The following is a 16,746-nucleotide window of genomic DNA, read 5'->3' as shown; positions in this document are numbered from 1 at the left end:
GACGTTCCTATGTATTGTTGCAACAGAGATTTCTACTTACATAACTTTCGTTTTTGACCTCAAACCTATCTTCATTATCATTTGCAAAATAACATTTATTTCTTATCGCCTGTTACTAATTCATTTCTTTACTGATTACTAACAAAAAAAATATATAGACTAATAAAATGAAAATATTGTGTCGTTAGAAGAAATATATATATAAGTAAAAAATCGTTGATATTTTTACACTCGTTTAGAAGAATAATAATTATACCGTTAGTTTTCTCTTTTGAATTCCTTGTATATTTGTGATTATGCGGTATGGGGTTTGGACATTGCTGAAGGCCGTGTGGTGACCTGAAGCTTTCAATGTCTGTGTCATTGGTAATCATATCACATCTTTTTTCTAATGTTTATATATACAAGAAGTTACTATAGTTATTCAGTTTGATAAACTTGAATAGTGAATAGTGCTAAAAATTACAGTTCACTCTTCGTGAATTTTGAATAGTGAAAAGTGAATATATACTTCTAGCGATTAGTGAACGTACTTCAGTCCGGTATATATTTCTCCTTCCCTGAAGTGGCTGTTAACTTTCTTTGAGTGTAATAACGTACAATATGACAATAAGGCTTTATTCATAATAATATGATTCCTGTATTTTTATCACGTTTAAAGCCTTAACAACTTTTAAATCCTGAATTTGAGCTTTTGACAGAATTCGAAGTACATATGTAGGTGACTGTATAAACCAAGCTTTAAATTTGCGAAAAATGAGATCCATGTCCATCAAAGGTTACTTTACCATTATTTGTAGATGAAACGCGCGTCTGGCATAAATACAAAATGTTAAGCCTGGTATCTACAGTATGATGAGTTTATTTATAACTATGTTTTCTTATGTTTATATTTGTAATTCTTCATTGTCTGTTTTATATATGTTTGAAATTGTATTTTTGTTTGCTTGACCAATATGGATGTATTTTGAAATAAAATTATTATTATTTAAATGTTTCTACAAAAGGCCACCAGTATACAAATATGGGGAGTTCCTAATGGGGGTTATTTTACAAGATGGTATCTTCATAAGTTAAAAGATGATTTTTTCTGTACTTTCTTTATGTGTAGACAGATGTACATCTACATTAGGATCATACTCGATGTGTTCAGAAACCTGTTATTCAGTAAAGTTGTCGTTTGCTGCTGTATATTGATACGGTATTTGTTTTTCGTTTATCAGTGTTTTTTACATAAGTGAAACCCGTTTTGCATTTTTCGTGTCGGGCCTTTTATATGTTACTATGCAATATTAGTTTTGCTTATTGTCACAGTGATGGTCGTATTGTGGTCTATTAAAAATTAAATTGACATGTCAGCTTTGAAATTTGAGTGTTGCGCACAGAAACAAATAATTGATACTGCTTCAAACTAAGCAACGCTTTTCATTGAATATCAACTTTTGTTAACTAGGACGCCAGGAAATAATTCAGGATATATATATTATCAAGCAAATAATAAGTTTTTAACACAGCCCAATTGAATATATATTTTATTTATATTGGTAGCCATTTAAAAAAAAATCTTCCCATGCGCTAAAACTTAAACATTGAGCTTATATCTGAGTTTGGTGCTCTTTAAACGGCTTGTTAATAATGTGATACTTAAGCCTCTCTCAATAATGCAAAGTACACAATTTTCAAATAACACTGACTATAAACATTCATGTTTCTTTTGTCGTTGTTGGGAAACCAGAAGAGAATTCGGGTGTAAACATCGTCAACTTCCAAAGCTATAAAAGAATACAATAAACTATGATAATGAAATGAGTAATAAATTGTTTCATAACAAAGAAAAAAGTTTAAGATGATAGATTTTATTGAGACACATAACTTTCAGGACTAAGGTTGTCAGTTTGGCGAGTTTAGATTCTATAGTTGTGTTCAAACCAGGGGAAAATAATTGAATCAAGAGTACACTATTAACTTGTATAGTATGATTGATTGATTGTTGGTTGCTTTACGCCGCATTAGCACAAAAAGGCTATATCGCGGCGATGTATAATATGACAAATTGCTTATGAGCCGATACAGAAGGCTCTATTGCTCTACTGTCAAAAGTGAAGTGACACAACTGTTCTTGCCTGCCCCACCACTTTTAGTGAGAGAAAAACAAACAATATTGAAAAAACAATAAAAATGAAAATGATAGGGAATACAGACTATAAGAAAATGTAGTTTTACTAGTCACTTTTAGAAGATTGTCCATCTGTTCGGTCTACTCCTACCCCACTGATAACAATGTTAACGTATATATCTAGCCATATGCAGTAATAACACATGGCGGTAATAATTAAAAACCTTTAAAAATAGGTCTTTTAAGCAAAAATACTTAAATTTTAAGAGGATTTAAAAAAAAAATTCAATATCATTTAAACTTTAACAGTATTTAACCAATAGATTAGTATTTGATTCGTCAATGCTTGTCCGTTACGTTAAATCAAATGTTAAATGCAATTATCAACTCATTCAATATAGTCATTGTATAGGTGGCATTCATTTTCTATCAAAACAAATAATCTTTATGTTCTTTGGAATGTAAGATTTGCCTTCGGGGTCCATTCATATTAATCTGGTATAATTTATTTACAGTCACAATAAAGCAAGCTCATATCTGTTGATAATCTCCCTTTTGTGTCGTGTCAGTGAAATATCAGTTTAAGGTGAAAATATCTCGATCAAAATCAATATCAAAATACGGCAAGTTCTTATTGGAAATTTTATTGATACGTTCACCCTCACAATGCAAGTTAATTGCTTGACCAACAATATTTATAAATACGTGATTAAGCAGAAAATATCAAACAAACAAAATATGAGCAGCGAAGCGTAATCGGATAAACAATTGAATTTAAAAGTGAGTACATTTCTCGGTACATTTCATAATGCATTTTGTTGAGACTACACCCATGGAGTGCAGAAATTAAGGTCAGTTTTTGTTTGTTTATGTTTAACAAAGGTATTTGCTAGAACAACACAATCACACACTTAATTCTCTGCAGCTAAATATCTAGACCTTATACTTACAAGCAAACTTAACGGTAACTTTTAACACATTGTGACTTTGATGCAGAGTTGGCCCATTCTGTGGCACCATAGCCAATGACAGCAAATCTAAAACTTAACTATAATCACAGAATAACAAATCGAATAACACATGCCTATCATTATGATATTTTATGAGGGCTTACGTCACCACTACGGTTATTAGTATAAGTGTAAGTTTTACACTGATATACATTACTTCCGCTCAATGTGACTTTGTTTGCTGCTTCTAAGAACGATGTTGTGACGACGTTATCGGCCGACTCCTCAGACGATTCCTGTTTGGTCAATGAAATCTGCAACTGTTACAGTTTGCAAAGTCTTTCCGATCTTTTTTCTCGTTGTTATAGTAGTGATTTCGTATGTATTTAGTCTTTTTTCTTTCTTGGCCATGAATCTATCTGTGCTAATCTTACTGAAGCACTCTTTGCGGATGTTTTGAGCAGTTAATACCAGTACATAGGGCACTCTATTAGGTCTTTTTACAGTTCATTCTGGGGATACTCTATGAAGGAGGGTTACCGTTTTTTTCTCTTCTGGTACAATTGTATACGGTGTCAGCTTCATAATTATAATATTGAAGATTACGAACTGTTGCATTCGCGGAGTATGTGATTAAAAAAAAAATATCATTGTTACACAACACTTTTTTTTAATTTGTAGAATACTTGAATGGTGATATTTCCTTGAAAAAAACCAACAAATGATTATGGATATGTATATTGGTATCAATAAAGTAAAGGAGTAGGTTCAGTAAGACCCTTTTTTGGCCCCAAAATATAGCAGTTAAACAAAATTGTTTAAATGTAAAATGTTAGTTATTTTTTGGAAATAATAATATCTCTGCTACATAAATATGGGCTGTTTTTGGCATTGCAATGCACATATATCGGGTACTTGCATCATAAAGTCATGCTAAATTAGTGAAATCTTCACAATTTCAGCATTTTAGTTAAATTTTAGACGGTTTCCGTCTTAAACGGAAGTGGCCGCATTCGTGTTCATTCGTTATATTGAAATGTAAGTTGTGTTTAATGATAATATATAACATATATAAAGGTCGAGGATGAACACGGATGCGGCCACTTTCATTTTTGACAAAAAGAATCTGAAAAGTGACAGTTTTTGGCATATTTGACAGATTTCTCATATTTCAGCTAGAATCGGAGCGTTTTTAATGAGTGAATCAGTTAAAATCTTTCACAAAAAATAATCGAATCAATTAAAATAGACATTTAAGTGTTTAAAAAGTGTCCACAATCATTCGTCAGATAAACTTGAAATTTGAGGCCAAAACCGGCCCTTACCGGACCTACTCCTTTATTTTGTGGAGAACAGTTGGTGTGAACTGTTCTATAGAGGTTTCAAGTGTTTGACTTGTTACCACAACTTGTGGTAAGTGGTAACATGTTTCATTGGATTATTGTTTATGGTAAAAATGGCTATTAATTTTTGTTACTGTCTATTGAGGTTTTTATTTGCCAAAATGATACGTACAAGTATAAAAAAGAAGATGTGGTATGGTTGTCAATGATACAACTGTCCACAAGAAACCAAAATGACACAGACATCAAGGACGTTTTGTAGTTACACTAAGGCACTCAACGATAACGTTTTATACAGTTCATACTGGGACATCACTCTACGAAGAAGTGTTATACAGTTTATACCGGGGTACTCAATGTATAAGTGCGTTTTGTGCATTTTATATATAGGATACTCTATGAGGAAGTTTTGTGCATATAAAACTTGGGATATTCTATGAAGGAGTTGTGTGCAGTTTGTATTAGGGACAATATGGGGACGTTTGTACAGTTCATTTGGTGGACACTCTGATGACGCTTTGTACAGTTTATACTGGTGGACTCTTGGGACGTTTTGTACTGTTTATACTGAGAACACTCTGAGGACTCTTTGTACACATTATACTGGGGCACTCTAGGGACGTTTTGTACATTTTATATTAGGGACACTCTGGGGACGTTTTGTACAGTTTGTATTAGGGACACTCTGGGGACGTTTTGTATAGTTTATACTGGGGCAATCTGAGGACGTTTTGTAGTTTATATTAGGGACACTCTGAGGACGTTTTGTATAGTTTATACTTGGGCAATCTGATGACGTTTTGTACATTTTATGTTAGGGACACTCTGGGGACGTTTTGTACAGTTTATATTAGGGACACCCTGGGGACGTTTTGTATAGTTTATACTGGGGCAATCTGAGGACGTTTTGATCAATTTGTACTGGGGAAATCTGAGGACGTTTTGATCAGTTTATACTGGGGCACTCTGAGGACGTTTTGTATAGTTTATACTGGGGCAATCTGAGGACGTTTTGTATAGTTTATACTGTGGCAATCTGAGGACATTTTGATCAGTTTATACTGGGGAAATCTGAGGACGTGTTGATCAGGTTATACTGGGGTACACTGAGGACGTTTTGATCAATTTATACTTGGGCACTCTGAGGACGTTTTGTATAGTTTATACTGGGGCAATCTGAGGACGTTTTGTATAGTTTATACTGGGGCAATCTGAGGACGTTTTGATCAGTTTATACTGGGGCAATCTGAGGACGTTTTGATCAGTTCATACTGGGGCAATCTGAGGACGTTTTGATCAGTTTATACTGGGGCACTCTGGGGACGTTTTGTATAGTTTATACTGGGGCAATCTGAGGACGTTTTGATCAGTTTATACTGGGGCAATCTGAGGACGTTTTGATCAGTTTGTATTGGGGGACTCTGAGGACGTTTTGTATAGTTTATACTGGGGCAATCTGAGGACGTTTTGTATAGTTTATACTGGGGCACTCTTAGGACGTTTTGATCAGTTTATACTGGGGCAATCTGAGGACGTTTTGATCAATTTGTACTGGGGCAATCTGAGGACGTGTTGATCAGTTTATACTGGGGCACACTGAGGACGTTTTGATCAATTTATACTTGGGCACTCTGAGGACGTTTTGTATAGTTTATACTGGGGCAATCTGAGGACGTTTTGTATAGTTTATACTGGGGCAATCTGAGGACGTTTTGATAAGTTTATACTGGGGCAATCTGAGGACGTTTTGATCAGTTTATACTGGGGCAATCTGAGGACGTTTTGATCAGTTTATACTGGGGCACTCTAGGGACGTTTTGTACAGTTTATATAAGGGACACTATATATTCACATCTAAGGAATTTAAGAGAAGCAACTAGTTGCGCAGGATTTGATGACCCTTTCGGTATAACTGAGTTTATCGCTTGTCTTTAGGCTTTGTATTGTCCCATCTCCAGTCTTCTATAAAGGGTTATGTGTACTGCACTTTTTCTTTTTGTCGTTTAACTTTTATCTCTTTAGCATGTTTAGGAAATGTAATTTTTTGTACGCTTTTTTATTCTCTATAGTAAATATTTGTTGATATTTTACTTGTTTTTACTAACTTACTGTATTTTGCTCCTATACATACTATTTTACAATAACAACGGTTTATATATACTTATTTTCCGCTAAGAATAGATGCACATCATAAGAGAAGAACACGTGAAGGAATATTTACTTTGATAATCAAAACACAATAATGTACATATAGAAAAACGGAGGTCTATTTCCCTCTTCTTTTTTTTACTATCCTACATTGAACTTTTAATGTCGGCCCTAACACTGCAACTCTGCAACTTTTTCACTATGAAATTTCTTAACAGAATTGTCATGGTTCAATAAAACATATATTTTACAAGAAAATCTTAATGTAAAGTATGTGTAATGGTATTTTTTGTGCCGTCTGTAAACCTTTGCCAACAAACAGAAAACATTTGACACCCTTTTGCTTTGTTTAAAACGAGTATCAAATACTGTTATCTTAACCAAAAAAATATGATATTCAATATACTAGTAAAATGATCATGAAAATATTCCACAATTCGCCAGAACGTGGGACAACAGGAAAATTTACTGTTTGAAGCACGACTTTTTGCAGACAAATATGTAGTAGCAATCATATAGTTTCAACTTTATATTTATGGTATACATATTCATCTGACAATAAATAAGTCACTCTCATATACATATGTTGAACTATATACACTGAAATGATTACAAATTGTAATTTACAATCTGTACGAATCGCGAGGGTTCTTTATAACACTTCTCAAACATTCGTTACAAAATCGTGTACGTTTCCGTTCCTACACCATGTACACTGTGAGAATGTATGTGGTATCATTAAAATTCTATCAACATTTAGGGCCTGTCATATAAAGTAATAAAATGCACAAGTTTTATTTACCTCCAGCATATATGAACTTCGAAACAAAATACATAAAGTGCAGTATTGCACTGCATGCGTGCATTTTGTCATTGTGTCAAGTTGAGTTTTTAATTTTAGAATTACATGTATGAATTTAAATTTCAAATGTATATCCGACTCATTACCTTAACAGTTCCCAATCTTTATAAAGGATTACAGATTCGTCAATTTTTACTGGATATCAACACAAACGAATTCTGATAACTTGATTAATTATGCTAATTCTGAATTAAATTAGATATAAAAAGAAGATGTCTTATGATTGCCAAAGAGACAACTCTCCACAAGAGACCAACAGACACAGAAATTAACAACTTTAGGTCACCGTTATGGCCTTCAACAATGAGTTTTAAATTATCTTTTGCTCATATCATTTTCAAGGCGATTTTTTTTAGTATTTTTCGATTTTTCGGTGAAACGTATGCAAATGTTTAAGTGTGGTTGCTGGCTTTAATTGTGTCTATTTTTTTATGTTAGTTTTTATATTTGGACTAAAGCCGTTTGTAACTGATTTTTTAAGTTTGATCTTATGTTGTGTGCTGTAACACCAACACTCTGCCTCATTCTTTATCTACCTGCCCCAAGCCAGGTGCCTGCAATTTAGGGATTGTCTTTAATTCATGTAGTTTTTGTACATGTCTGTAATATTTTGTTTGTGGTAAATTGTATATTAGATTAGACCGTTACTTATTTCCTTTAAATTGATATGTTGGTTTTTTTTGTCGGTCCTGTGACTTTTGTCGCAGAAAGCTCTACACAGCGGCGACGGCGGCGGCGTTAGCTAACCTCTTAACAGCTTAATATTTCAAAAGGAAGAAGACTTGGATTCTTCATACTTTGTATATATTTGCCTTATGTTATGAAGATTCCGTTTGTCATGTATCCTTTGTCCTTGACCTCATTTTCATGGTTAAGTGGCTACTTGAAAAAAGTTAAGATTTTTATTACTCTTAGTTTCTCTCTTAATATGAGTAATATGAAAACTATATTTGGTGTGTGCGTACCTTGCAAGGCGTCTTGCCCGTTAGACAGTTTTCACTTGACCTCGACCTCATTTCATGGATCAGTAAACAAGGTTAAGTTTTCGTAGTTAAGTCCATATCTCAGATACTATAAGCAATAGGTCTCCTATATTTGGTGTATGGAATGATTGTAAGTTGTAATCTAAACTTGATCTCATTTTCATGGTTCCGTGTTTATAGTTAAGTTTTTTGTCGAGCCTGCGACTGTTGTCGCAGAAAGCTCGACATAGGGATAGTGATACGGCGGCGGCGTTGGTTAACTTCTTAAAAGCTATATATTTTAGAGGTAGAAGACCTGTGTGCTTCATACTTCGTATATAGCTGCCTAATGTTACGAAGTTTCCGTATGTCACACGTCTGCCTGTCATGGTTTATCTGACCTTGACCTCATTTCCATGGTTCATTGGTCAAAGTTTAGTTTTCTTGGTTGAGTCTGTTTCTTAGAAACTATAAGCAATAGTTCAACTATATTACGTGTATTAAATGATTGTAAGGTGTACATGTATTTCTTGTTTGGTGTATATGACCCTGATCTCATTTTCTTGGATCATGTTAAGTTTATGTGATAGCTGTCGTAAGATTATATTTAGGACTATTAACATACTATCAATGGTTAGTAAAGAAGACTAGACATTTCAGCGTGTTTACCTCTGTTTTCATTGCTGAAGGCCGCATCACCACACGGTGATATTTGAATAGTCTAATTGCCAATCATACCAATCTTCATATTCATTTATACAACAGTCAGATAACTACCTTTTTTGTTGTTGAATGGATTATCATCTTTAGATATTCGTAATGATATCCTCACTCTGACCCTCACCGTACCACAAAAAGGGGTAGTTTAAACAATGTTAAGAAAGTTCCTACATATTATAATACTGGTTCTAGAAAAGGCCAAATACTTCACGCCAGACTCCGGTTGAACTGCAGTGGCTTAAATGAACACCTTTTCCAGAAAAATTTTGTTCTCTCCAGTCGAGAGCAGCGAACACTATCTGCTAGAATGTCATAATTGTAGAGTCATCAGGACACAAAACACAAAACATTTCTACACTACCAAGATATAATATACAAACATTATTATCAGGTAATGAACTCATCAGTGATGAGGAAAATGAAAATATTTTTTTTAAGTTGTGCAAAGATTTATTTTCACGAAACATAACAACTATTTTTATGTCGATTTCGATTAAGATGTTGAAACTTTAATTTAACGTAACTTTATTTTCGAAACATTTTCATATTTCTCAGCTACATGCGAGACTATAATTATAAAAAATGAGTTGATCACATTTTTCGATCAAACTGACTTCTGAGTAACGGGCAAACCACAAAATAAGCATGTTAAATATGAATTGAAAATCATATTAGAAGAGTTTCTTATACTATGTTCCTTATTTTGTCATATTTTTTTTAAAGGGATACGGGTTTATATAAGTTTTTCTTGTTTCCGAATCCCAGTATTTATATTGTAAAATTATATTTCGTGCACTTTTTGAAAAATAAAATATTGTTTAAACTAAACTAATGTTAATAAAACTCACAAACAAAAAGCTACAAAAAAATACAAGTTAAACATAAAACTGCATTTTTGATATATTTTTCTATTACAGACTGCTCTTCATCTGAAATACAAATAAATATATTAAAAAAAAAACACTGATTTACGTATATTGATGTTTCTTGAAAACATAACTTAACTGTTGAATTTGACATTAATTACCTAATTATACATTCACTATAAAAAATGTTATATATATCAAAAGCCTAGTAAGAAAGAGTTTGTAAATAATCGTTCTACCGAATTTTAATGTGATCCTGGCACTTAACATGCTTAATGATAAAATGGAAGTCTTTATTTTTTTTCAATGCTCTCGGGAAGGCAGCAATTTTAAAAGTAGCAAATAGATCTGTCTGGATAAAAATTGTCTAATGAAAAAGAGGTTATTTATATACTCAATCCACCAACACCATCATAAGTAAAAAAATTGGGGTTCAACATTTAAAATGTCATTAGAACTGAGGACAGGGGAAACTGGACTATTTACTGTAGTTAAATGATTGTATATGATCATATATTATTATGTGAATTTTAGTTAAATTAGTTACTTATTTTGTATTTGTCACAAACTTTAATATTAATGAAGTTTATATGGCAATAAATATTTGAATTTGAATTTGATAAAATTGATTGATCACAGAAAAGTAAAACACACTTTATGAATATTGCATATTTTCCCAGGTGAACGATCCAGGCTCCGTTTAGCCCCTGGATTTCGCAATTTAGAACCTATTATTCACCTTTTTTGTCAATAAATTATGATTGACATATTTAACTACTGTTTTATGGAGTGCCATATTTATTCTGCATGACAGACTATCTTAATTTCACGCGTCATATCTTTTAAAAATGGAAACGTCTCTCATTGCCAAATACCGATCCTATTCATATTTTCTGAATAAAAATTTAAGGTCGACCTATCCATTTGTATGATAAGCTTCTGGTATGCGATAGAATTAGAAAGGATCAGGACAAAATCGACCAACCGAACCATTTAAAAACAGTCTCATACATAATATTGACAGCCGGTTTAAATATCTATTACACGCCTTCCGTGAACGATATGTAAAATCTTTAACTTGTCAAATATTTCTCAAATACATGTGACATTTATCGCGACAGGTGAAGGCGAAATAATTTTACGTATTTGTCTTTTATAGGAATTGGATGGTACACACTGAGAAAAAAAACAATATAAACAGCACTTGTGAATGACTGACTATTTGTGGTTTATTTAAATCGAATCGACACAGTTTAAATATGTCTCGATTTTTTGGAAAGAAGGATAAAAATAAGGATTCACAGAAATTTTATGTGGAATTTTTGGGGTGGATCGAATCTAAAGGACTTCGTGGTAGGAAGTACACAGACCCAGTAGTAGAAAATCTTCGTCGGAAACAGGTGAATTGGCACAATCCTCCTAAATTTACATTGCAGGTGAGCAATCAAGAAATTAAAATTTCTCAAGACATTGAAGAAAGAAAGAAACGTAAAATAAAAACCGTGAACTATCCCATTATCCCGACTCGTGATGTTACTTACATAGCACAAGCCACAAACCCAGATACGGGACGACCTGACGATATAGTGGCATGTATATACTTAGGTTATGTACCGAGAACAAACAAATACGTTCACGTGCACGTATATAGGTTTGATACAGCCGAAACCGCAGCGCAGTATGTGAAGTTGTTAAATGGCATCATCTCAGTACATACGGACAGGACAAAAGAAATTGAGAGGAATCTTGTCAGCAAAGGTCATATTCATGATTCTAGGTTAATAGAATCAGATGGATATAGCGACCCACGAACAGATTCGGCAGCCGATTCCGGGGCCAGTACTTTCAGCGAGAACTCTTTTCCAGATATGGATGATATTGAACCAGATTTACAAAGTCTCAAGGAAGTTATGGCATACGACAATGTAACAGACGAACTTAGACAGAGGCTTAATGTTTCGAAAAAAGAAGGAGTGCCACTTCTCCTCCCGCCAAAAGACTATGATACAATAAGTCGTGCTAAGGGGAACTTGGATCGCGTCGAGAAACGTAAATGTTTAAACGAAACAATAGTTGGTGTGAATGTGCAACAACAACGTTCAAGAAATGGTTCCGATGAAAGCGGTATAGATTTATCGACGCCTTCTGACGATTCTGAAGATAAAATGTCGGAAGACCGAGATAAATTACATAATGAACTTGACAGTCCCATCTCATCGCCACCGCTTAGTGCCCGAGACAGTTACAGAGATGTTTACCCGCCTCAATCGGCTAGGGACCCGGGTACACCAAGAAGTGTTCACGAGCATAGGATTCTTACCCGTAATATATCGTTCCATTCAAATTACAGTAGCCAGAGCTTCCGAAGTATAGGATCTGCGTCTTCAAATGACGGAAGCGCTGTGATATATAAGGGGGAACGAACATCAGAACGACTGGATGATCTTCCACCAGATTATGATGAGGAACCAGTACAAATGCGTAAAGGGGGCATGAATTGGAGAAACACCAACTTAAATGCTTCAATGCCAGACCAGCGATTTCAGAGGAATGCTTTTAGTGAAAACCTGAATAAATCTATGCCATCACATGTACTGAAAAATGAACAAGTATATGCAGTTGTTAACCAGAAACGAACACTATCTAGTACGAACAATTCACAAAACATGTATTCGCCTCGATCACAAGTTAATCAAGTTCGCCGTGTACATTCCATGTATAACTACAAATGATTTTATATCGATATTTATGATATATAACATGATAATTACACGATAATATCATTCTAGGACCATCCTATAAACCTTAAAGTGCTAATACATTTCAGAGAAGGCTTTGAGCCAAGAATGAGCACAGAATCAAAATGGCAGTGTGGAATATTCAGGAACATTTGTGATATTAAATTTGCATTTTTACAAAATCGTGACAGAATTTATGTAACGATGATAATTATATTTATGTATGTATTTATAGATAATGGTAAACAATTCTACTTTTCATTGTATATGGTTATATCAATATTTGACATTCCTTTGATTTAAATATATTTAGTCGGTTGAACTGCATCATAAATATAAAAAAAAATTACCTAGTATATTTTTTTCACATACTAAGAAATATTTATTATAAACTTGTATAAAACATGTAGCGACACTAGTTTTAGCAACTATCTGTAGGACCGTTTAAAGAAAATAGTTCAAGGAAATTTTTTTTTTCTTTCTTTTTGATTTAATCGTTCAGAAAAGGAGTGCTTAACATTTACGAAATAATGATACCTAATACATCTGTAGGTTGCTGTTATTTTTATCCATCACATTTACATAACTTAATTTTGGTCACTGGAGCGTATAATATATCAAGTATTTCATAACACCTGAAAGAAAAGACGCTATTTCTGCAGTTGCTGCTTAAAATTTATAACTTAAAATTTTCTAAATATTTATATTTATTTGAACTTTTCATGAAGTGAAGAGTTTTTTCATTTTGTTTTTTTCTGTAAAGTAGAAATTGACCATTTTTGTGACAGGTGTTTTGGTCGTAAAGGAATTGTAAAGCATTACATTCGTGAAATACATTTAATATGTCTATACGGATTCAATTTTTAACCAAATCAGATAAGACGTTTCAAGTTACAAGTATTGTTTGATAAATACGATAGATACATGTTTTGTAAATATAAAGGCAATAAATTTACTTTGTTTAAAACTTGAACAGAAGGTGTCCTCAATATGATATTTTGAAAATTTGCCAAATATTTGTTAAATACAGTAGTCACGCCTTGTTCTTCGATACAATCTATCTTATTACGAAACGTGTCTTTTTGTCAATTTTTCCATTTCAATTGAGTATATTGTTTAGAATTAATCTTGTGTATTAATGAAACAATAACTGTATACACTTTATGAGTCCTTTCAATGTTTGTCACATTGACACAATTTATGAGTTGTTTCATGTCGAAGCAAATACATGTTACGTATTTTTGTTGCACTGCAGAATCTTGCCAAAAAAAAATACACAGAAAGAGTCGGATAAGGGTAGTTTGGAAAGGGTAGTCGAGAGATGATGGTTAAGCTTGTTTTGTTGACAAAGTCCATTCATGGATAATACTAAATGTTTCCTTATTAACAATAGCACAAAGTAAAATTGATATTTTCAGTATTGGAATATTTTTTTACGGAATAATTTTTAACAAGAGGTAACATCTACCTCGTACAATTCTAAAACACGACCACTTATTAAGACTTTGTGCATATAAAATTGTACAATTCTTCCATGTTTTGTTACTAATTGTTAATTTCGTTGCGTTATTTATTTGTTAAAATGTACATAAGTTCTCTTGTTTTTGTGTAATCTTAGTCCCATATAATAAATTTTTTTTTTCGCCCTGATTTCAATGAAGTTAACACGCAAACTGTCAAGGTATAATGATTATTGTTAACTAAACCAGTTGTATGTTCAAATATATATATATTGTTATTGTTTTATAATAAATATTATTTCTTATATATCGATTATTTTTTCCTCAAGAAAATAAGAAACCGGTAGCTTACTATAATTTTTAATACAAAGTTACAAGTGCTTGTGTCATAAGTATTATACAATTATATCAGATATATACAATTATAATAATAATAAAAAATATTGGTCAGTACAATAGACCACGCCATATAAAACCACTAACACAGGACTCTTCCGAGAAAAATAGACAACAAACATTTCGTTTACAGAACTTTATTGCATAACGAAAACCTTAATGGACTAAGCAGTACAAAACAAAACCTGTATACATACAGACGTCAACGAATGTCATAGTACTTGATGCAGACACGACTTGTGGGATTAAACATGTTTTAGGTGTACACAAACCTCTTGCTTTTCGTTTCTGAACCATATGTCGGAAAATGAAACGTGTAGTAAAAAAACCTATATAGAGCAGCTACTAACCGTACTAGTGACAACAAACATAAACATGGAATTGTTGAATCATTTAAACAGCAAGGATCAAAGGGCTCGCCATAAAGACAGTAACAGCTGTTGATTATTAAAACTACCGCTCACCATTAAGGTAGTCACTGTTGTTAATTGAATACTGCCGCTTGCCATCAAGGTAGCCACATCTATTGATTGAATACTACCGCTCACCATTACGGTAGTCACTGTTGTTGATTGAAATTTGGCGCTTGCCATTAAGACAGGCACTATTGTTAATTGAACACCGGCGCTCGCCATCAAGGTAGCTTCATCTGTTTATTGAATACTGCCACTCGCCATCAAGGTAGCCACAGCTGTTTACTGAATACTACCGCTCGCAATCAAGGTAGATAACGTGTTGGTTGAATACTGCCGCTAAAAAATTAGGAACAAAACTAACAAGCTTCGTTAAGTATCATAAGAGTTCAAATCGGCATTTCATTTGTGAAAATCAATTAATATTTCGTTTAACGATTAACACAGTTAAAAAAAGGATGCTGATTGAGACTCAAAATTATTCGAATGCAAACTGAACATGTGTAAAATGCATGTTCTGGTCCTTAAAATTGCTCAGTATATAAGCTGCTGGTAAAATAAATATTCTGGTCATTTTCATTGATAAGTTATCTGTTGGTGATCTGCATGTTCTGTTCATTTACATTGCTAAGTAATCTGTTGGTGATCTGCGTGTTCTGGTCCTTCACATTGATAAGTTATCTGTTGTTGATCTGCGTGTTCTGGTCCTTTACATTGCTAAGTAATCTGTTGGTGATCTGCATGTTCTGGTTCTTTACATTGATAAGTTATCTGTTGGTGAGATGCATGTTCTGGTCCTTAAGATTGCTAAGTAATCTGATGGTGACACTGAGATGCATGTTCCGGTCTACTAGTATTACATTGCTAATTTATCTGTTGGTGATCTAAGTAATCTGTTGAAGATCTACATGTTCCGGTCTCTTACATTGCTTAGTAATCTGTTGGTGATCTGCATGTTCCGGTTCTTTACATTGCTAAGTAATCTTAAGGTGAGATGCATGTTCCAGTCTCTTACATTGCTAATTAATCTGTTGGTGATCTAAGTAATATGTTGATGAGATGCACGATCCAGTCTCTTACATTGCTAAGTAATCTATTGGTGTTCTGCATGTTCTGGTTCTTTACATTGCTAAATAATCTGTTGGTGACACTAAGATGTATGTTCCGATCTATTACATTGCTAATTAATCTGTTGGTGATCTAAGTAATCTGTTGACGATCTGCATGTTCCGGTTCTTTACATTGCTAAGTAATCTTTTGGTGAGATGCATGTTCCGGTGTCTTACATTTCTTATTAATCTGTTGGTGATCTGCATGTTCCAGTCCTTTACATTGCTAAGTAATATGTTGGTGAGATGCACGATCCAGTTTCTTACATTGCTAAGTAATCTATTGGTGATCTGCATGTTCTGGTCCTTTACATTGCTAAGTAATATGTTGGTGATCTGAGTAATCTGTTGGTGACACTAAGATGCATGTTCCGGTTCTTTACATTGCTAATTATTCTGTTGGTGACACTAAGATGCATGTTCCGGTTCTTTACTTGCTCATTAATCTGTTGGTTAACCTAGTAATCTGTTGACGATCTACATGTTCCGGTCTCTTACATTGCTTAGTAATCTGTTAGTGATCTGCATGTTCCGGGTTTTTACATTGCTAAGTAATCTATTGGTGAGATGCATGTTCCGGTCTCTTACATTGCTAATTAATCTGTTGGTGATCAAAATAATCTGTTGTTGATCTGCATGTTCCGGTTCTTTACATTGCTAAGT

The 16,746-nt window shown here is 33.5% G+C and overlaps 1 protein-coding gene across 2 annotated transcripts; it reads left to right on the top strand.

The window, feature by feature from the left end:
• The first annotated feature begins 2,746 nt into the window (after window positions 1-2,746).
• LOC143076168 (uncharacterized) lies at window positions 2,747-14,470 on the top strand. Of its 2 annotated transcripts, none has more exons than XM_076251860.1 (2): window positions 2,747-2,896; window positions 11,127-14,470. In XM_076251860.1, the coding sequence occupies exon 2, from the start codon at window positions 11,227-11,229 to the stop codon at window positions 12,697-12,699; it is 1,473 nt and encodes a 490-aa protein (XP_076107975.1). In that variant the 5' UTR covers window positions 2,747-2,896; window positions 11,127-11,226; the 3' UTR covers window positions 12,700-14,470. The 2 variants fall into 2 exon arrangements, with proteins under 2 accessions (XP_076107975.1, XP_076107974.1); XM_076251859.1 differs by having other exon boundaries at window positions 2,754-2,967.
• The last annotated feature ends 2,276 nt before the right edge of the window (window positions 14,471-16,746 follow it).

Source organism: Mytilus galloprovincialis, chromosome 5, assembly GCF_965363235.1.
Source record: "Mytilus galloprovincialis chromosome 5, xbMytGall1.hap1.1, whole genome shotgun sequence".
NCBI lineage: Eukaryota > Metazoa > Mollusca > Bivalvia > Mytilida > Mytilidae > Mytilus > Mytilus galloprovincialis.
This window is presented reverse-complemented; position numbering and strand designations above follow the sequence as displayed.

What these genes read in the sequence shown, in the direction of transcription:
- LOC143076168 (XM_076251860.1), top strand. Translation starts at nt 11,227, where the DNA reads ATGTCTCGATTTTTTGGAAAGAAGGATAAAAATAAGGATTCACAGAAA.